The 22,395-nt window shown below is 41.2% G+C and overlaps 1 protein-coding gene across 1 annotated transcript; it reads left to right on the top strand.

The window, feature by feature from the left end:
- The first annotated feature begins 5,597 nt into the window (after positions 1-5,597).
- On the top strand, positions 5,598-11,623 carry LOC138878232 (uncharacterized). The gene is made up of 2 exons (XM_070157898.1): positions 5,598-5,927; positions 11,546-11,623. Exons 1-2 carry the CDS (start codon positions 5,598-5,600, stop codon positions 11,621-11,623), a joined length of 408 nt encoding a protein of 135 aa, XP_070013999.1.
- Positions 11,624-22,395: the final 10,772 nt, after the last annotated feature.

Genomic DNA, 22,395 nt, shown 5'->3' with positions numbered 1-22,395 from the left:
CCACAAAAAGGCTCTCTTAATGCCACCTTTTAAAATGATTCAGAGTCACATAATTGGGCTTTGAGCCCTTCCACACTTGCTGCCACATTTTTTTGGGAAGGGGGGGGGGAGGGGTTTAATCTTTTCTTATAATTTTATTAATTAATTATGTAATATTCCGTTACCCGATAATTAACCAATTACCCACATAATTAAGAATTATATCAAACTACATAAAATACTACTCACTTTTAATACCCTTTGTACACCTTACTATCATGGTCATGTGGTACCTTGTATGGTACTAGTCCATAAATACCAGGTATTTTAGCTCGGGCCATATTTTATCCCAAAATGTAAACTTCGATGAAATTCATTTTCTTCGATTTGCTTACCCTCTCACCCTCACGAATTTACTCATCACTTGTTTGAAATAGCATAATACTTATAATCTTACAATAATCTCATTCCCTAACTTCTATTAATTTATTTATAGTGCACTTTCACGTATGAAAACATGGGGTGTAACATCATTGCCCCCTTTGGAACATTCGTTCTCATAACCCATAGCTCTTGCGAATACTCTAATATTCTCCTTTCCATTTAGACAACTATTCTTTCAATAAATCCAAAGGCCAGGGCAGTCCCCCTTTAAGCCTCTTTCTCGCACCACGACTTGTAATCGAAATCCTTTTAATCTCGTAACTGTTGCTACCTTCTATCATGCAGTCTGTATAATTCTAATTTTGTATGTGGGCCTATGCGATGCTTCTCTCCCCTTTCCTCCATCTCTTAGCCAATCTCTAGGCCTCACTTTATGAATATATTAAATATTATGTCAAGTTGTTCCTCTGGGCGTCATTAGCTTTACTACATCTAAATAGGCCATACTGTTTATAGTGGAAGTAGTAACAACAATTAAATTTGTAAATGAGACTCTAAAAATATGTGTTCTATTTTTATGCTAGTTGTTAGAGTAGTTGATGCTAGGAGTATAAAGTTCAAGGATGAGATACAAGCTAAAACGAGGTAGTAATCAAACCGATGGGCTTGCTGCCCGGGCTTCGGACTGGTCGATGAGGGACCTCAGAGTCAATATCCAGCTCAAGCTCAAGCTATCAGGGTAATTAGGAAGGGGATAATAGTTAGAAAATAATTGAACAAGGCTCTTAGTGGCCAATTGTCGCACCCCCTTTTTCTAGAGCGAAATCGGGTTTATGACATTTGGAAGGACAACTCATTCCTTTTGGGAATTGGGTTTGCATTTGAAGAGTCGCCACCTAATGATTTAAGGTGCATTAAGACACCAAAAGAGATTGATTTTAATAACCAGAGATAGGGTAAGGGCTTGAAATTATTCTAAGGGGAAGGTGTTAGTCACCCCTCAAAATCCACTAGTGTGGTTCCCGGCCAGACAATTATTGTGAATTTGGGTGCAATTAACATATAAGAAAATAAGGCTCAGATAAGAGGGGATTTCACATGATGGTTTGAAAGTGAACAAAGTTTGAAAGAACAAGCTGATTTTAAAAGAAAGAGTTGGAATGTTAAAAGAAAAGAAATAAAGAATAAAGAGAGGGGTCCTAGGTTTATTAAAAATATGGATCACCCCACACAATGTCCGTTAATCACTCCTCAATGAGGGGCTACACGTGACATTATGGCGTGGTCATCATATCCATATCTACCCTTCCCACCCCGTTAAGGTATTTAAAGCGCGGATTGGTCTCGATTACTTATTGCATGCTATTACCCATCCCAATCCTATCAGTCCCGAAGGCACTTAGGACTACTAATCCTAAAAAAGTGAGGGATATTAGGCTTATTTTGTAGTTTCAAAGGTAAAAACTCTAGGGCGACATACAAAACACATATTGCACTTTTTGGGGGAAAGCATATAAACAAACAGGGACTCCGATATACCTCCTTAAACAAAGAAAACATACAATTAACATGACTTACACATACTATTTAGGTCTGATTTAAAAGGTATTAAAGACGACTGAAAAGAGGTTGTTGAGACAGTTTTAGTTTATCACGTAACTCAAATAAGAAGTCCAAATCAGGCATGCCTGCTGGTTGTAATTATTAACAGAAGCAGATTTAGTTTAATTACTCTAAAGCTTGCCTAGGTGTTTGGACAGGGGTCCTATAGGCATGATATCTAATGAATTTAGAAGGTGACGAGCTAGTAAAACTTGGAATGAATTATTTAGAGTCTTATATGCATACTTGCTAAACTAGTTAAGTGAGGGACTCAGATTATTAAAGAGAGGCATAATTTAAATGAATTGATTACAAGTTCCGCAAATGATGACAGTATTACTGATTTTAGATCTGACATTAAGTGAAGTGAATCAGATTCATTTAGAAACTCCTATAGGCATGCTTTCTAGGCGTTACAAATTTTAAACCTTTATAGACGGGGTACCTAAGTGCAAAACTGTTTGAAACCTATAGACATGGTATCTAAATGCAAAAGCAGTTTAAAACCTATAGACATGGTATCTAAATGCAGTTGAATATGCAAAATTTAGAACGATCCTATAGGCGTAGTTCTATATGTGATTGAATTTAGAACAACCTATAGGCATAGTTTCTATATGTAATTGAATATGCAGAATTATAACAACCTATAGGCATGGTAATTGAATATGCAGAATTAGAACAACCTATAGGCTTGATTTCTACCCTTTGCATGCATATTTATCCACCCCTTTTCACTAGGCAGCCCCAAATATTTATTACAACTTATTACAAGCCAGAATGAATAAAATTACATCAAAAATACAAATGAAAGTACAACTAGAAGAAGCCTGATTCTTTCTTCCTCTCTGAGTTACAAGATAGACCAACTCAAAGACCATTGATCCAAAGCCTTTTTCCAATTTGAGTGTGTCAGAGTTCCCTAAGAGCCGCAATGGGACTTCGGGCAGTGCTCACACCCAAATTGTATCACCAGAATGGGAACACGTGCAGTGTGGAAGGGCCAGCCCTCAAGTGTCCAAGTTCAGAGGGAGCTCAAGGGGTCCCAAGGCAAGGATCACAAGAGAGGGGCAGAACTTAAAGTCTAAGAGAGAGTGTAAGTGTAGAAACAGAACTTTAAGAACTAGGGAAGTAAAGAAAAGGGAAAAGGGTACTAGGAAATAACTATAGAATTGATAACTTTGCACAAAAGGGGGTCGGAGATTGGGAACTGATTGCAGAGAGCCCATGCTTGGAAAGGGTAAGCTTTGGGCATGCACAACAATGGAGATGCTGGCATGCCTATAAGCCTACCAAAACATACAACAACAAAGAATCATAGGGGTTAGGATCCCAGGGGGATCAAGCTTGAGTCATGGATAGTAATATTCAGTACTGTCATGCCTCAAGCAAACCATAGTATCAAACACATTAGGGCAGGGGTTTGGAGTTCATAATAGGACAGGCAAAAGGAAATTACAGTGTGCTAAAGTAAGTTTTGAACCATACATAAGCAGTAGACAGACAAGAGGGTAAAAGTGTTAAGTAAACACATTGTTGTGATTGCTGAAAATCTTAATTAGAACATACCAGTTTCAAAGTGGCAAAGTACAATAAAAGCCAGTAGCCGGACTTGAAAGCAGGCCACAATACAAGTAACAAGAGAGAATGCTTTTTGAAGGTGTGTGTGGGTTCAGAAAACTAAGAGTGTCTGTGTGTGTTGTGTTAATGAAAATCCAGGTATTATAGTGTGAAAATGGGCAGAAAAATAAGGCAAGAAAATAATTATGGAACTGTATACCAATTAAAATCAATCAGTATAAGAACTTCCTTTAATTAAAGAGTTAAAATCAAACTGTAACTTGCAAGTGCTAAATAAGGAAAGAAATCACATAGGGCTAAATATTGACCAATAAGGAAGTATCTTAAGTACACAGTAGGTACTAAAGGCTAGGTTCACCAGATTCTAATCATGGAAAGGTCTGTAAGAATTCAATACCAATGTAATCAACGTAAGGGGATTAATCAAATTGAGTAGAAAAGGTAGGGGTCGAAAGTTCAAAGGAAAGTATTCAAATAGGTCCAAGAAATAGGGAAATCGATACAAGAAGGAAATAATCAATTACAAGAGTGCAATCAGAATTACACAAAGATGTTTGAAATCAGTCCACAATTAAAGGGTTATTTTGAGAGGGAAATTTAGCATATAAAAGAGTGCATAACATTAGGCATGCGAGGCTGAACTCATGACAAAGAGAATAATCACATGACAGTCACATAGGTTAATGGAGAAAACAGAGAGTATTAGAAACACACAAAAGGGTCCAGTAGAAAGACCTTTCTGAAAATACAGTCGAGTTTCAATGATAGCAGGAGATCAAAATCACATGAAGCAACAGAAGTTGAAAAAAAGATTTCGAAACTCAGTCGAGCAGTAGATGAAACAACTTCAGAAACTCGAATATATCCAAAGAGATTAGGGTTTTGAAACCAAACATGTTCAGAGATGAGGAACAAACAAATCACATAGCAAATAGTCTCAAAACTCGAATGAACCCCAAATTTTAGGGTTTTCATCATCAATCGAGTATAGAGATGAAAGACAAGAGAATCAAGCAAAAAAAAAAATATATCAACAAAGAAAAATAAAATCAGAAACCTTAAGAAAGAACCAGGACTAATAGGATGCCTGAAGAGTGGAGGTGGAGTACAATGGCTCCATTGTATAAAAACAAAGGTGATATCCAGAGCTGGAACAACTATAGGGGTATCAAATTATTGAGTCATACCATGAAAGTCTGGGAGAGAGTGGTAGAAATGAGAGTGCGAAAGACAGTGTCTATTTCAGACAACCAGTTCGGGTTCATGCCGGGGTGATCTACCACAGAAGCTATCCACCTTATTAGGAGGATAGTAGAACAATACAGGGATAAGAAGAAGGATCTCCACATGATGTTTATTAATCTAGAGAAAGCGTACGACAGAGTTCCTAAGGAGGTCTTATGGAGCTGCTTAGAGGTTAAAGGGGTCCCGACAACCTACATTAGGGTGATTAAAGACTTGTATGATGGGGCTAAGACTCGGGTTAGGACAGTAGGAGGCGACTCCGAGCACTTTCCGGTTGTTACAAGGTTACACCAAGGGTCTGCGTTCAGCCCTTTCCTATTTGCCCTGGTGATGGATGCATTAACTAATCATATTCAAGGAGATGTGCCATAGTGCATGCTATTTGTTGATGACATAGTTCTAATTGATGAGACACAAGGCGGCATCAACGAGAGGCTAGAGGTTGGGAGACAATCCCTTGAGTCTAAAGGCTTCAGGTTGAGCAGGACGAAGACGGAATACCTCGAGTATAAATTTGGGGCCGAGCCGATGGAGACGGGAGTGGAAGTGAGGCTTGACTCTTAAGTCATTCCTAAGAGGAGTAGTTTCAAGTACCTTGGGTCAATTTTTCAGGGGATCGGGGAGATCGACGAGGATGTCACACAAAGTATAGGGGTGGGGTGGATGAAGTGGAAGTTAGCATCGGGAGTCCTGTGTGACAAGAAAGTGCCAACGTTACTAAAAGGTAAGTTTTATAGAGCAGTGGTTAGGCCTGCCATGTTGTATGGGACGAGTGTTGGCCGGTTAAGAAATCACACATCCAAAAGATGAAAGTAGCAAAGATGAGGATGTTGAGGTGGATGCGTGGGCATAGAAGGATGGATAAGATTAGGAATAAAGATATTCGAGAAAAGGTGGGCGTGGCCCCCTTGGAGGATAAGATGCGGGAAGCAAGACTCAGATGGTTCGGTCACATTCAGAGGAAGAGCACTGAGACACCGGTGAGGAGGTGTGAACGACTGGCTGTGGTGGGCACGGGGAGAGGTATAGGGAGACCTAAGAAGTATTGGGGAGAGGTGATCAGGCAGGACATGGCGCAACTTAGGATTACTGAGGACATGGCTCTTGACAGGGAATTGTGGAGGTCGAGCATTAAGGTTGTAGGCTAGGGGGGAAGTTGTGAGTATTTCTACAGCGCACTAGAGTGAGACTAGCTAGTTAGGAGTTAGTCTTAGGATGCCACTGGTCTGCTACTGATGCAGGGCTTTATCTGCTGGATATTATTATATCTTCCATCTTTTTCGTACTTCCTATATTTCTTATATTGCTGGTATTTTTATTTTATGTTATGCTATGTTATTTTATGTTATTTTATTATGAGTCTATTGATAGTACTAATATATCGTCTCTTGTCGCTGTGTTGAGCCGAGGGTCTCCTGGAAATAGCATCTCTACCCCTCGAGGTAGGGGTAAGGTATGCGTACATATTACCCTCCCCAGACCCCACTTGTGGGATTATACTGGGTTGTTGTTGTTGTTGTTGTTAAGAAAGAACCAAGACTTTTAACATAAAGAAACACAGTAGAAGAATCAACATAAGAAACACAGTAGAAGAACAACATAAGAAACCCGGTAGAAGAATCAATATAAGAAATACAGTAGAAGGTCAAGATAAGAAACATAGTAGAACACGTTAAAAATCAGAAAAGCTTTGAAATGACTTAACAGAACCCTAAGTCGGAAACGGTAAAGGTTTTGAAGGTAAAGTTTTGAAAGAAACTTTGAGAAAACATTTAAAAGCTCAGAGAGAACACAAATCTATAACAGATCTAAAAGAATCAGAGGAACCTCGAAGGTTAGGGTTTCGGAAGAACCCAGATAGTGAGAAAGGCTTGGAAAGTCATTGATCTAAGTAGGAGAAGTCAAGATCAGGCTTGAATAGCCATGGCTGGCCGGAACAAGGTCGGAGACAACCATAGAACTCGAATGAAACGAAGTCTGGGCCAAGCTTCTTCAAGGTATGACATTGTAACCATAGTAGTCGAGCATGTAAGAGTCGTAGGAGGTAGGTACTTGCCTTTAATAGCTTTGGCAACCATGGATTCCGGCAATTTTAGGGTGGAAGCGAAAGGAGGCGGCTCGGGTTTGAGAGGGGGTTGAGAGAGAATTGAGAGAGATAGGGATTCAGAGGCGGCTGGGGTTGTGAAATGGTTAGGGTTAGGGGGTAGGTCAGGATTAAAAAAGGAAAGGGTGTTTGGTGGCAGTTGATCATTTTGATCAACGGCCTGGATTAATCGGGTAGGTGGGGCGGTTTAACAGGGTTGGGTTTGGGTCGGTTCAAATAGGGATTGGGTCAAGGTGATTGGGTTTAAAAATTGGGTTCAATTAGGGTGCCAAAGCAGGCTACAATTGAAATAAACATGGGCTATCATTTAAATAGCCATTTTTCCTTCACTTATTTTATAAACAATATTAAAATAATTTTTGGAAATAAATTAAAGGTACTAAAATGATTAATAATACATAATTATTAAATTAAAAATATTGGAGTCGATTTTATAAATATAATTACAATTAGATTTTGAAAGAGGCCAATATTGCAATTATATGCAATTTAGCTTTAAAAATATGCAAAACTTATGCAAGATATATTTTAATATAAATGTAAGAATACAATAAATGAATCATCCAAAATGATAATTTGGGGATAATTACTGGGGTTTTCTTGATAAAATAAGACAATAAATTGATTTAAAATTTTTTAAAAATTAAGAGAAAAAATAATAAAACCTTGGGACATACTTATATATTAACCTACATGATATTTTGAGAATATTTTGCATATTAAAAATATACAAGGAAAAATTGGGTATCAACAACTGCCCATCTTTACCCGGGAAGGATGAAAGAGTTGTCGGGTAAAGATATGATGGCCAATTTTGACCAAACAAAATGGTTCGAGGAGACTTAGGTTGTAATCTGGTATCTGATCTGCCTATATATCCCTGGTTTTACAGGAATCAGGCCGTATGTAGTTCGAGATCCGTCGGCGGAATATGCCGACAGAGACTTTTCAAGAACGGACGCAATATTCAGGTTGGGGTGAATGGTTTGGAACCCGACAGGGCTGCGGGATCGCTCTTGACGAGGTGACCATGGGCCGCTGGTTTTCCTACAAGTAAGCGATACAAGCATATATTGTGCATAAATTTAAACATGGTGCAAATTCCCGTTGGACCTTGAAAGTTGTCTTTGGACGGGTAGGATGATGTCCTTAGACCATGATGTCCTCGGCCATGAAGCGTATAATAAAAGATTCGCAGGCCATGAAATGATGCTCTCGGGCTATGAGAATGATACATCCAAACTATGATGCCTTTGAATAATGTTACGCAAAAGATAAAGGGATCCTCAGGCCATGAAATGGTGTTCTCGGGCTATGAGAATGGTGCCTCCGAACAATGATGCCTTCAGATAATTTGGCGATCTTTCAGCCCATGAGATGCAGTGTCTGGCAATCTTTCAGCCTATGCAATGCAGTAGGTGGCGATCTTTCAACCATGCAGATGTTAATAAGGTGGCGATTTTTCAGCCATGCAGATGTAAATAAGGTGGCGGTCTTTCAGCCGATGCGAATGTAAATATGGTGGCGATCTTTCAGCCGATGCAAATGTAAATAAGGTGGCGATCTTTCAGCCGACGCGAATGTAAATAAGGTGGCGATCTTTCAGCCAATGCAAATAGAGGTAGAGCTTAACCTCGGAAGGTAGAATGATAGCCTTATGCAATGCAAGAAATGCATATGGAGGTAGAGCTTAACCTCGAAAGGCAGAATGGTAGCCTTATGCAATGCAAGAATGCAAATGGAGGTAGAGCTTAACCTCGGAAGGCAGAATGGTAGCCTTATGCAATGCAATAATGCAGATGGAGATAAAGCTTAGTCTCGGAAGGCAGAATGGTAGCCTTATGCAATGCAAGAATGCAGATGGAGATAGAGCTTAGTCTCGAAAGGCAGAATGGTAGCCTTATGCAATGTAAAAATGCAGTTGGAGACAGAGCTTAGTCTCGGAAGGCAGAATGGTAGCCTTATGCAATGCAAGAAATGCAGATGGAGGTAGAGCTTAACCTCGGAAGGCAGAATGGTAGCCTTATGCTATGCAATAAATGCGGATGGAGGTAGAGCTTAACCTCGGAAGGCAGAATTGTAGCCTTATGCAATGCAGAAATGCAGGTGGAGGTAGAGCTTAACCTCGGAAGGCAGAATGATAGCCTTATTCAAGAAGTAAAAGGGCAAATGATAATATAATTTTCTTAGTTGATAACGGATTGCGATATTGCGACTGCTGGGGATACTGTGTCTGCTGGGGACACTGCATGCGGATAGAAGTTGTGAGTAAGTGCAACGGTTCTGAGAGTTGTATTTTTGAGCAACGTGAGTCTCGTGAGTGTATAGTATATTTGATGTTTTTGCAACTCAAGTGCTTGAATCCGAAGAAAAATCGTGAGTTTTGTAAAGGGGGGAGGTTAGTTCGTATCCCCGCTGCTATGCTTGACCTGCTCGGCTTTGATCTGGTGATACTGTACGTATCATTGGGGTAGTGTTGCTAAACAAGGAAATTTTGGAAATAAACATGCATGATTTAGTAAAGGCATACATAAATACATAATTAAGAATAGTTTTCTTTAGATGAACCAACGACTACGACGTGGTTCAAGACATTGCAACCCTTATTGTTACAAAATTTTGAGGGTCCTCCTCAAAATTCTGCCCCAGTTTAATGGATTGATGCTTCCGACTGCTGCTAGCGATGTTTGGCTGAAATTAACTTCAAAAGTTTGAGGGTCCTCCTCAAAATTCTGCCCCAGTTTCCAATTGCGGTGGGGGGGGAATAAAAGTTTTATTGAATTGTGACCAAACCCACAGGGCTGCCTACGTATCCCCTCTTAAATGGGAATTAGGTCAGGCATAGTTCAAATTATATCATATGAGGAAAGCATAAAGATTACACATAGTAACGCTTGACTGCATCTGAATTGATCGACTTCGGCCAGACTTCTCTGTCCATTTCTGCGAGTATGAGGGCTCCTCCTGTCAGAACCCGGTGAACCATGTGTGGACCCTGCCATTTGGGAGAAAATTTCCCATTGGCTTCATCTTGATGCAGAAAAATTTTCTTTAACACTAGCTGCCCAGTGTGAATTGTCTCTGCTTGACTCTTTTATTGAAGGCTCTGGACATTCTGTTCTGATAAAGTTGACCATGGAAAACTGCATTCATTCTCTTTCCATCGATAAGAGCTTGCTACTCGTAACGACTTTTCACCCACTCTACATCGTCGAGTTTAGCTTCCTGTATGATCCTAAGGGAGGGAATTTCCACTTCGGACTGCCTCTATACCGTAAACCAACATATAGGGGGTTACCACGGTTGATGTCCTGACTATTGTGCGATATCCCAGTAAAACAAACGATAACTTCTCGTGCCACTGTTTATGCTTCTCTATCGTTTTCCTCAATATCTTCTTAATATTCTTATTGGCAGCTTCTACTGCTCTGTTCATCTGAGGTCTGTTGGCTGTAGAATTCTTGTGTCTGATCTTGAAGGTTTCACATATGGCCTTCATCAAGTCACTGTTGAGGTTGGAACCATTATCAGTGATGATTAACTCCGGAATCCCGAATCGACAAACGATGCGGTCGCGAACAAAGTCTTCTACGACTTTCTTAGTTACTACTCTGTAAGATGCTGCTTCGACCCATTTGGTGAAATAGTCAATTGCTACTAGGATAAACCTGTGCCCATTGGAGGCGGCAGATTCGATTGGTCCGATGACATCTATTCCCCAAGCGGTGAAGGGCCATGGTGAGCTTGATGCATTAAGCTCATTTGGAGGTACCTTTATCGTGTCTACATGTATTTGGCAGTGGTGGCATTTCCGTACATACTGGATGCAGTCCGTTTCCATAGTCATCTAAAAGTAACCAGCTCGGAGTATCTTCTTTGCTAAGACAAAGCCATTCATATACGGACCGCAGGTCCCCGCGTGAATTTCCTCTAGTAGTCTGGATGCTTCCTTTGTGTCGACACACCTTAGTAACCCCAAATCAGGAGTCCTCCTATACAGGATCCCTCCGTTGTGAAAGAAATTGTTGGACAACCTCCAAAGGGTGCGTTTCTAAGTAGGATTTGCAAGTTCTGGGTATTCTCCTTTCGTCAAATATTCCTTGATATCATGAAACCAATTTTTTCCATCTTATTCTTCCTCAACATGAGCACAATAAGCTGGCTGATCATGGATCTTTACTGGAATGGGATCAATGAAGTTCTTGTCTGGATGTTGTATCATGGTTGATAGGGTAGCCAATGCATCAACGAACTCATTCTAGAATCTAGGAACATGTTGGAATTCCTTCTTTATAAACCTCTTTCTCAATTCCTATACATGATGCAGATACGGGAGTATCTTGGAGTTCTTGGTTGCCCATTCTTCTCGTACCTGATGTATAAGCATGTCTGAATCTCCAATCACTAGCAATTCTTGAATGTTCATGTCAATGGCCATCTTGAGCCCTAAGATGCAAGCTTCGTATTCGGCCATGTTGTTAGTGCAAAAGAATCTGAGTTTGGCAGACACCGGGCAATGTTGACCGGTTTCCGATACTAGGACTGCTCCTATGCCAACTCCTTTGAAATTTGATGCTCCATCGAAAAACATTCTCGAACCGTCATAGGATTCTGCAATGTCTTCTCCTATGAACGATACCTCCTTATCAGGAAAATACATTTTCAGGGGTTTGTATTCTCTGTCTATGGGATTTTCAGCAAGGTGATCTGCTAGTGCTTGTCCCTTGATTGCCTTATGAGTCACGTAGACAATGTCAAGGATTTGCCACTTGGCTAGCTTGCCAGTGGGTGTGGGCTTCTAAAATATGTGCTTCAAAGGATCCATCCTTGATATGAGATATGTAGTGCAAGCACAGAAGTAGTGCCTCAGCTTCTGAGCTACCCAAGTCAAAGCACAACATGTGCGTTCTAATAGAGAATACCAGGCCTCGTATGGGGTGAACTTCTTATTGAGATAATAAATGGACTGCTCCTTCCTCCCTGTTTCATCATCCTGCCCCAAAGCGCAATCGAAAGCTCCATCCAATACTGCAAGGTAGAGTAATAGAGGTCTACCTGGCTCGGGCGGGACCAAGATGAGTGGTGTCGACAGGTATTCCTTGATTCCGTCGAAAGCTTTTTGGCAGTCATCAGTCCATTTGGTAGCGGTGTCTTTCTTTAACATCTTAAAGATTGACTCACAGATAAATGTAGACTGTGCTATGAACCGACTGATGTAATTGAGTCTCCCCAAGAAACTCATCACTTTCTTCTTATTTTTTGGCGTGACAATTCTTGAATAGCTTTGACCTTTGATAGATCTAGTTCTATACCTCGGTGACTCAGAATAAACCCAAGTAGTTTTCCTGCAGGAACCCCAAATGCACATTTTGCGGGATTCAGTTTCAGGTTGTACCTTCGCAATTTATTGGAAAACTTTCTCAAATCTTCCATGTGATTAGTGGCTTTCTTGGACTTGATAATAACATCATCTACGTACACCTCTATCTCCTTGTGTATCATATCATGGAAAATGGTAGTCATGGCCCTTATGTAGGTGGCCCCTCCATTCTTTAACCTAAACGACATCATCTTGTAACAGTACATTCCCCACGGCGTAATGAAAGCCCTTTTCTCAGCATCTTCTTCACCCATCCGGATCTGATGATACCCAGCGAAACAATCTACAAATGATTGCTACTCATGCTTGGCACAATTGTCAATCAGGATGTGTATGTTTGGCAAGGGGAAGTCATCTTTCGGACTGGGGCGGTTGAGATCCCGGTAGTCGATGCAAACTCTGACCTTCCTGTCCTTCTTTGGTACTGGCATGATGTTGGCTAACCATGTCGGGTATTCTACTACCCTGAGATCTTTAGCTTTGACCTGCTTAGTGGCCTCTTCCTTGATTTTCAGACTCATATCATGCTTGAATTTCCTGAGCTTTTGCTTTACCGGCGGACATATTGGATCGGTTGGCAGTTTGTGAGCCAAAATGGATGTACTCAGCCCATTCATGTCATCATACGACCAGGCAAATATGTCCTCCTACTCTTTCTGGAATTCTGTGTATTTTTTCTTTTCTGATGGCGACAGGTGAACACTGATTCGTGTTTCCTTGACGTCCTCTGCATCTCCCAGGTTGACAACTTCGGTCTCGTCCAGGTTGGACTTAGGTCTGTTCTCAAAATTCTCAACTTCCTTAACAATCTCTTCTGGTAAGTCATCTTCCTCTAAATCTACGTCTGTTTGTTGCGTTTTCGCATTGCATGTCACAATCATTGGTTCATCAAGATAAGAAATAGTAATGCTGCACAAGTAAAGTAATGAGAGAAAACAATAGTAATAAGTGTCGATTTATAAGAAAAGTCAAAATGCTTTGATAAATTGTATAATAATTGTTTTGAACATTGGAGATGTTATTGCAGGAATTGAAAACATGCGAAAAATAAAAAATCTTTTAGCAAATCAAAATAGTGCTTATTTTAGCCTTGCTACCCCGAGGTTCGTTGGGCCCTGGTTGTCCTGATGGTCTAGTTATTGAGGCGTGCTCCTCTACTTACGACCTGTATGGAAGGGCCTTCCTCCCCCTCCTCCTCGAGAACAATGCAACAATACATGTCATTATCCTTTAAGAACAAGTTTTTCATAGCTGCCAGTGCTTCCTCTTCTTCTGGCCCATAGATAACATCGGCCGGTTGGAATGTTTGCTCCAAATGTGGTATTGGCTGCTCCAATGGATAGTAAGGACCGTGCCATGGTGGCGATCAGTTGTTGAATTCTTCCCAGATGTACTCATATCCCAGATCGAAAGTGTTGCCATGTTTCTTGAGTTTTATGGGCTTAGTGACTCCTTGGAGGTTCTTGCCAAGCCCCCTTGCTAGGTTCGTACCCACACCAATTCAGTATACTCTCGATATTGTTGTCCTACCATTTGTCTTTGTCAATAGCATTTACTCATTCAATGTGATGGTAAGTCTCTCCATCTAGCTTCTTTCTCCCTTTAATTGACGGAATGGTCTGGCGACTGTATATGGGGTTGCTACTGTCGCCGTGAATGATCACTTCCTGGTGGTTCCATTCAAACTTATTCAAACTTTACTGCATGATGCAGTATTGATGCTACAGCCCCAACGACATGGATCTATAGCCGTCCCAACAGTAGATTGTAAGATACCGACACGTCTATCACTTAGAAATCGACATCGAACCAAGTTGGCCCCATTTGCAAACACAGACTAATTTCCCCAATAGTGGACCTCTGGGAACCGTCGAAGGCTTTCACGTTGATGGCTCCATCCTTTATCTCATGCAGTCCCTTACCCAACTTCTTGAGCATTACCAGCAGACAAATATTGAGGCTGGAACCACCATCAATCAGGATCCTAGTGATAAAGTAATCCTCGCATTGCACAGTGATGTGCAGTGCTTTGTTGTTCCCCAACCCTTCAGGCGGTAGCTCATCCTCATGAAAAGTAATTTTGTGACTCTCCAACACCTGTCCGACCATGTAAGCCATTTCTCCACCAGTAATGTTGTTAGGTATGTAGGCTTCACTCAGCACCTTCAACAGAGCATTCTTGTGTGCCTCTGAGTTTTGTAGCAAAGCAAGTATGGAGATTTGCGCTGGTGTTTTGTTCAAATGGTCAATGATCGAGTATTTTTTGGCCTATATCTTTCTCCAAAGATCATCTGGACCCATTTCAGTGATGGAAGGCCGATTGGAGGTCTGCTTGCTTGAGTCGGCTAGATGTTTAGGGGTATAAACTCTAGCAGTTCTTGTCATACCCTGTGCGACAACAGTTTTCTCGGTCCTACCCTTGCCTTTTATTCTTGCTTAGGCTATATAGTCCCATGGTATAGCCTTGGTATGGAATGGTGTCATGGTGGACATCGCCACTGGGATCGGTGTGGACATCTTTACTCCGAACGGAGCATGTGCTTTGGGAGGTAAAATTGTAACTTCAAATGGTGGAGGTGCATTTGCTGGAGTCACGAATTCAACCTCAATTGGCGCTGGTGTCTTTGCAGATGAGGTGTCTTCAAACTCAAATGTCACAGACATATTTACCTCAGTGTCTCCAGATGGCTGAATCTGGATCACGATCGGATTAAGAGTAACTATTGGCTTCTTTGGGTCATCACCTTCTACAATCAACCCGATTGATCCCTCGGGATCCCAATCATCATCGATTTCAATCATGTGGATGCCTCCACCCTTATGGTCTAGCAGAGGGTTGTTGTGGACATTTGGAGCAGGTTCCTTTGCCATAATAATCTTGTTATCAATTAAAGTCTGGATCTTGTCTTTCAGAGAACGACATTCGTCGATGGTGTGTCCTTTCATGCCGAAATGGTATGCACATGATTTGTTTGGATTAATCCATTGAGAAGGGTTATCAGGGTTTATGGCAGGCATATGGGTGACATAACCAGTGGCTTTGAGTCTCCCGTATAACTGGTCAATGGGTTCGGCAATGGCTATATACTATTTAGGAGGTCCGCGGTCAAATTTTGGTCAAGGTCTAGGAAAGTTTTGGCGTATAGGGGTTGATTAATAGTGGGATGGTTGAGCATTGTAGGCTTGGTAAACAGGTGCGGGTTGGGAGAATCTGGGTGAAGTAGGCTGATATGTAGGAGCTGGAGGTGATTGATAAGTGGGTGGTGGAGTTTGGCAAGAGGGTGAGGGTGCTTGGTAATTTGGTGTAGGCTGATATGTGAGTGGAGGCATCAGATAGGTTTGGTATTTGATGGGAAATTTGGTTCTCTGTGCAACCATTACGGCCCCTACGTCCTTTTTCTTGGGCGCACCACCAGACTGTAAGGCCTTGTTTGTAGCTTGGAAGGCATCAAAGTTCGTGGCCATACCACTTTTGATGCCTTCTTCGGTCCTCTCACCCAGCTTGATGATGTCAGAAAATTTATGGCTTTCAATCAACATTAGCCGCTCGTAATACTGCGGATCCTGAGCCCGGACGAAGAATTTGTTCATCTGTTCTTCCTCTAAGGCAGGGCTGACTTTAGCAGCTTTGGATCTCCAGCGAGTAGCATACTGCGGAATATTTCTGTGGGTTTCTTCTTTAGGTTCTGAATGTAGAACACATCTGGCGCATTTTATGTGTTGAGCCTGAACATGTCCATGAAATTGGATGCCATACTCACCCAGCTTGGCCATTTCTTCGGGTCTCGGCTAATGTACCAAGATAGAGCATCTCTTTTTAGACTCCTCATGAAAAGCTTCATGCGGATCCTTTCATCTTTCCCTACTCCGACTAGTTGTCACAATATGCTCTCAAATGGACCCTCGGATCACCTGTACCGTCAAACATCTCGAACTTCGGAGGTTTGTACCCCTCCGGCAGCTCAACATGTGGTTGTATGCAGAGATCTTCATAGTTTAAATCCTCAATTCCCTTGCTTCCTTCGACGCCTTGAATTCAGCTAGTTAGTTTCTTAAGTTCTTCAGCCAGGTTCCTGATGAGCGAGTCTTATCATCAGACTCGGGTGTATTTAAGATGGGTTGGGTGGAGTGTGGCATGGTCTCCACATAGATAGGGGTGTTGTGATGGGTGTGAAAATGGTCATTTGTGGAGTTCAAGGGTTCTGGGACGAGCAACGGAGTATTGTTGGAAGTATGGTAGGGTTTGCAGTGGTGGTGAGGAGTGGGATTGTTTTGTGGCTTTGGGATATTTTGTGGAGGTGTGAGGTTCTGAGCATTTAGGAAATTGATATCGGGAGTGGTGAGGGAAAATGACAGATTCGCCAGATTCCAAACGTGATCAAGTTCTTCTTGGAATTTCAGCAGCTTTTGTTCAAGCTGGGATGCACTTTCCTTAGGAACCAGAGTACCATGACCATGAGCGACCTCTTCCCGTTCAATTGAGTTCTCCTTTCTAGAGTTGTTCACATCTTCCATCTTTCTTTTGTTCTTGTTTTTGACAGGACTAAGAGGATGAGTGGGTGGAGGGCCCCTGGATCTCGTGGAATAAGATGATGTTGCCAGAGTGCACGAAATAACCCTTGGGGAGGGGAATAATGAAACAAAAACAAAAATAAAAACAAAAGGTAACCAAGTTAGTGAGGATTATAAAAAGTGTTGCAGTATTTAAACACATAGTGCGGAATGTAAAGTGTGTCCTAATTTGGAACCTCTTTGTGCCCGAGGTAGGCCTAGCGACAAATTGATTTGGAGAACTTAGGATGCTAAATGCCTCATTTTATTGATAAAGATAGACGAATCCCAAATTAACACTAAATAACAAGAAATAAAAGTCACTAGTGGCCATTGGACTTATTACATTTCATAAAGCAAAAAGAAAACTTCTATCTATTTTGGTCCTATAAGGACCTTCCCCAGACTCAGCATCCTTGGCTCCGTCGAACAGCTTTCCCAGCTTGGGAAGTCCCAGCAATAGGTAGGCTCGGGGCTAGATGTCTGCCTTCATTTCCTTTAGCATTTTGGCAGTCCTCGACCCTCTTAAGAAACTTCCTTTCTAGCTCCACTTTGCCTCGCTCCAAGTATCCCAGTCGCTTGTTGGCACTGACAGCCATGTCCTTCCACTCCTCAATCAGCTTTTGGTTGGCTTCTTGTGTCTCATGGTGCTCGCTTTCACATTCCCAGATCCTCTTGTGCAGTTAATTGTATTTGATCTGTGCCTCGACCCTCTTATCTATGATCCTGTGGCACCTAGCAAGTCCCGGCTGACCCAGACCATCGTGATTAGATTCTAACTAGCCTGAACAGTAGGGAGCGCAACCAGTGTGATATGTGTCTGGCTCGATAGTATCTCTCCGCATGATGATCTTGCAATGCCACATATGCTAAGCTTGGCACTTATAAGGACTGTCATCAGCTTGGAAGTCAGCCCGGAAGTGACTCATCTTGTCGACCCTTGGTATAACCTGCTTCTTACCAGCCTGTCTCATAACTTGGAGAGGGACATAAGGGTAGGTTCCTCTCAGACCGATTAATATCAGAAACGATGCATCCCTTGATCGGGCGATGAACTCTCCAGTAGGGAACCATTCAAACATCCATTGTACCCGGTCCTCGGTAAGGTCATCAAATAACTCTACCCATCCTATGGCATCTTCTGGCTGGGCGAACATGTTGGGCATATAGTTCCTTCGCTTCAGATGATGGAAAGCGATATGATCATCCCAGTCTCTTCGCTGAATTTCCTGTCGGTATTCACCCCTTTGGAGATGCTCCATGAGCCAAAGGTGAAGTAGCAAATTGCAGCCCTCGAAGTGTTTGGATCCTCGTTGACACTTTTCCAAGGTTCGGTATATCTCATCAATAATCATGGGCACAATGCTGAAAGGTTGCCCACCAGTTCCCTCCATCAGAATTTTAGTTACCATAGCCAGCCTGGTATGGATCCTTACATTCTTCATTGGAAACGCTATCAACCCCAGGAAACAAAACATAAATAGAAAGACCCTTCGGTGAATATGCCTTGATGATGTGATGGCAAATTCGTCGGGATAGGTACGGTAGGACTTGCTGTGACCGTACCTCCCATACAAATAGTTGAAGGGGATATAAGATTCCTTCAGACATGTCAGTTCTGGATTCTTCTTCAGACCCATCATTTTGAGAAAACCCCTGCCCTTATGGTTCTCAGGCATTAACAATCCTAGTGTTTCCCATGGTATACCGGCTGGCTAATCCTCTTATTTCTTCTAGCAAGGGCGTCATTTCAATGTCCCCGAAGCGAAACACGGACCTCTCACAATCCCAGTATAAAGTGGCAGCTTCTATGATCTTGTTATTCGATTGGATTTCCAGAAGGGATGGTAGATTTCCCAGATATTTTCGGACAAGGGTTTGATCACTAGAGTGAAGATCCTCCCACCAGATTAGCAATTTTGGGTGGATGTTGGTGACCATGCCGAATCTGAGGACTTCGTGCCTCATATTTCTGCAAGACAAAAGGGTTAGGCCCTTACGTCCACCATACTTGACTATTTAATATCGACAATTAGCATAAACACATCTAGTTCTCCAAATAAATGCACAGAACGTGATGATGTCCGTTTAGGTTCAGGGAAACCCGGTGGACTTTGGACAAGGCAATCTTAAAGGATCATTATGTGAACCACATAACTGACCCGACAAGGTTTGACCATGATTCATGCACAGTTAAATAGAGTAAGGTTTCTATAGGGTTTTAGACTGGTACCCTTGAGCGGACAACTCAAGGGGAAAGGCACGGAACCATCGACTACACCGTTGATCGACTAGTTTTACTACAAATACGCCTTTTCCGAATTTAGGGGGTGACAATATCGGAAGAGCGCAACCACTCATTATAAGCATTGCTATGGTATTTTGTTTGGCACAAGTGGAATATAATGTTGAGCATGATTATGCAACAATTAAAGCAGGTTGTCACGTATTTGCACGTTAGGAAAGCAGTAAATATAACAGTTTTCATAACTTAAAGCGGTAGTAAAGGAAAGCAGTAAAGGAAAGTAATAAAGGAAAGAAACAAAAAGGCAAGTCAGTTTTGCAATCGAAAAGAAAATTAAATGCTTGAAAGAGATAAATAGATAATTGCGCATAAAGAAACATAAATTTACAATAATAGTCTGAAATGGTAAAAGCCTGAAAATTCCCCAGCAGAGTCGCCACGCTGTCGTGCCCCCTTTTTCTAGAGCAAAATCGGGTTTATGACATTTGGAGGGACAACTCATTCCTTTTGGGAATTGGGTTTGCATTTGAAGAGTCGCCAATGATTTAAGGTGCATTAGGACACCAAAAGAGATAGGGTAAGGGCTTGAAATTATTCTAAGGGGAAGGTGTTAGGCACCCCTCAAAATTCACTAGTGTGGTTCCCGGCCAGACAATTATTGTGAATTTGGGTGCAATTAACATATAAGCAAATAAGGCTTAGATAAGAAGGGATTTCACATGATGGTTTGAAAGTGAACAAAGTTTGAAAGAACAGGCTGATTTTAAAAGAAAGAGTTGGAATGCTAAAAGAAAAGAAATAAAGAATAAAGAGAGGTGTCCTAGGTTTATTAAAAATATGGATCACCCCACACAATGTCCGGTAATCACTCCTCAATGAGGGGCTACAGGTGACATTATCGTGTGATCATCATATCCATATCTACCCTTTCCACCCCATTAAGGTATTTAAAGCGCGGATTGGTCTCGATTACTTATTGCATGCTATTACTCGTCCCAATCCTATCAGTCCCGAAGGCACTTAGGACTACTAATCCTAAAAAAGGGAGGGATATTAGTCTTATTTTGTAGTTTCAAAGGTAAAAACTCTAGGGCGACATACAAAACACATATTGCACATTTTGGGGGAAAGAATATAAACAAACAGGGACTCAGATATACCTCCTTAAACAAAGAAAGCATATAATTAGCATGACTTACACATATTGTTTAGGTCTAGTTTAAAAGGTATTAAAGACGAGTGAAAAGAGGTTGTTGAGACAGTTTCAGTTTATCACGTAACTCAGATAAGAAGTCCGAATCAGGCCTTCCTGCTGGTTGTAATTATTAACAGAAGCAAATTCAGTTTAATTACTCAAAAGCTAGCCTAGGTCTTTGGACAGGGGTCCTATAAGAATAATATCTACTCAATTCAGAAGGTGACGGGCTAGTAAAACTTGGAATGAATTATTTAGAGTCCTATATGCATTCTTGCTAAACTAGTTAAGTGAGGGACTCAGATTATTAAAGAGAGGCAGAATTTAAATGAATTGATTACAAATTCTGCAAATGATGACAACCATTATTACTGATTTTAGATCTGACATTGAGTGAAGCAAATCAGATTCATTTAGAAACTCCAATAGGCATGCTTTCTAGGCGTTACAGATTTTAAACCTTTATAGACGGGGTACCTAAGTGCAGAACTATTTGAAACCTATAGACGTGGTATCTAAATGCATAAGCTATTTAAAACCTATAGACATGGTATCTAAATGCAGTTGAATATGCAGAATTCAGAACGATCCTATAGGCATGGTTTCTAAATGTGATTGAATATGCAGAATTAGAACAACCTATAGGCATGGTTTCTATATGTAATTGAATATGCAGAATTATAACAACCTATAGGCATGGTAATTGAATATGCAGAATTAGGACAACCTATAAGCATGATTTTTACCATTTGCATGCATAGGTACATACCCCTTTTCACTAGCCAGCCCCAAATGTTTATTACAACTTATTACAAGCCAGAATGAATAAATTTATATAAAAAATACAAATGAAAGTACAACTAGAGGAAGCCTGATTCTAACTTCCTCTCTGAGTTACAAGATAGACCAACTCAAAGACCATTGATCCAAAGCCTTTTTCCAATTTGAGTGTGTTAGAGTTCCCTAAGAGCCTCGATGGGACTCCGGGCAGTGCTCACACCCAAATTGTATCACCAGAATGGGAACATGTGTAGTGCGGAAGGACCAGCCCTCAAGTGTCCAAGTTCAGAGGGAGCTCAAGGGGTCCCAAGGCAAGGAGCACAAGAGGGGGCCAGAACTTAAAGTCTAAGAGAGAGTGCAAGTGTAGAAACAGAACTTTAAGAACTAGGGAAGTAAAGAAAAGGGAAAAGGGTACTGGGAAATAGCTATAGAATTGATAACTTTGCACAAAAGGGGGTTGGGGATAGGGAACTGATTGCAGGGAGCCCATACTTGGAAAGGGTAAGCTTTGGGCATGCACAGGAATGGAGATGCTGGCATGCCTATAAGCCCACCAGAACTTACAACAACAAAGAATCATAGGGGTTAGGATCCCAAGGGGATCAAGCTTGAGTCATGGATAGTAATATTCAGTACTATCATGCCTCAAGCAAACCATAGTATCAAACACATTGGGGCAGGGGTTTGGGGTTCATAACAAGACAGGCAAAAGGAAATTACAGCGTGCTAAAGTAAGTATTGAACCATACATAAGCAGTAGACAAATAAGAGGGTAAAAGTGTTAAGTAAACACATTGTTGTGATTACTGAAAATCTTAATCAGAACATACCAGTTTCAAATAGGCAAAGTACAATAAAAGCCAGTAGCCGGACTTGAAAGCAGGCCACAATACAAGTAATAAGAGAGAATGCTTTTTGAAGGTGAGTGTGAGTTCAGAAAACTAAGAGTGTCTGTATGTGTTATGTTAATGAAAAGCCAGGTATTTATAGTGTGAAAACGGACAGGAAATAAGGCAAGAAAATAATTATGGAACTGTGTACCAATTAAAATCAATCAATATAAGAACTTCCTTTAATTAAGGAGTTAAAATCAAATGGTAACATGCAAGTGCTAAATAAGGAAAGAAATCACATAGGGTTGAATATTGACCAATAAAGAAGTATCTCAAGTACACAGTAGGTAATAGAGGCTAGGTTCACCAGACTCTAATCAAGGAAAGGTCTGTAAGAATCCAATACCAATGTAATCAAGGTAAGGGGATTAATCAAATTGAGTAGAAAAGGTAGGGGTCGAAAGTTCAAAGGATAGTATTCAAATAGGTCCAAGAAACAGGGAAATCGATACAACA

This window comes from Nicotiana sylvestris, chromosome 9 (genome assembly GCF_000393655.2).
Source record: "Nicotiana sylvestris chromosome 9, ASM39365v2, whole genome shotgun sequence".
In the NCBI taxonomy this organism is placed as follows: Eukaryota; Viridiplantae; Streptophyta; class Magnoliopsida; order Solanales; family Solanaceae; genus Nicotiana; species Nicotiana sylvestris.
The sequence above is the reverse complement of the archived record's forward strand: the minus strand, read 5'-3'. Positions and strand labels throughout refer to the sequence as shown.

Excerpts from the sequence above, each read along its gene's own strand:
- LOC138878232 (XM_070157898.1), top strand. The coding sequence starts at position 5,598 with ATGAAAGTAGCAAAGATGAGGATGTTGAGGTGGATGCGTGGGCATAGA. Across the intron at positions 5,928-11,545 it reads TGTGGAGGTCGAGCATTAAG|GAAAATACATTTTCAGGGGT; the intron begins GTTGTAGGCTAG and ends CCTCCTTATCAG.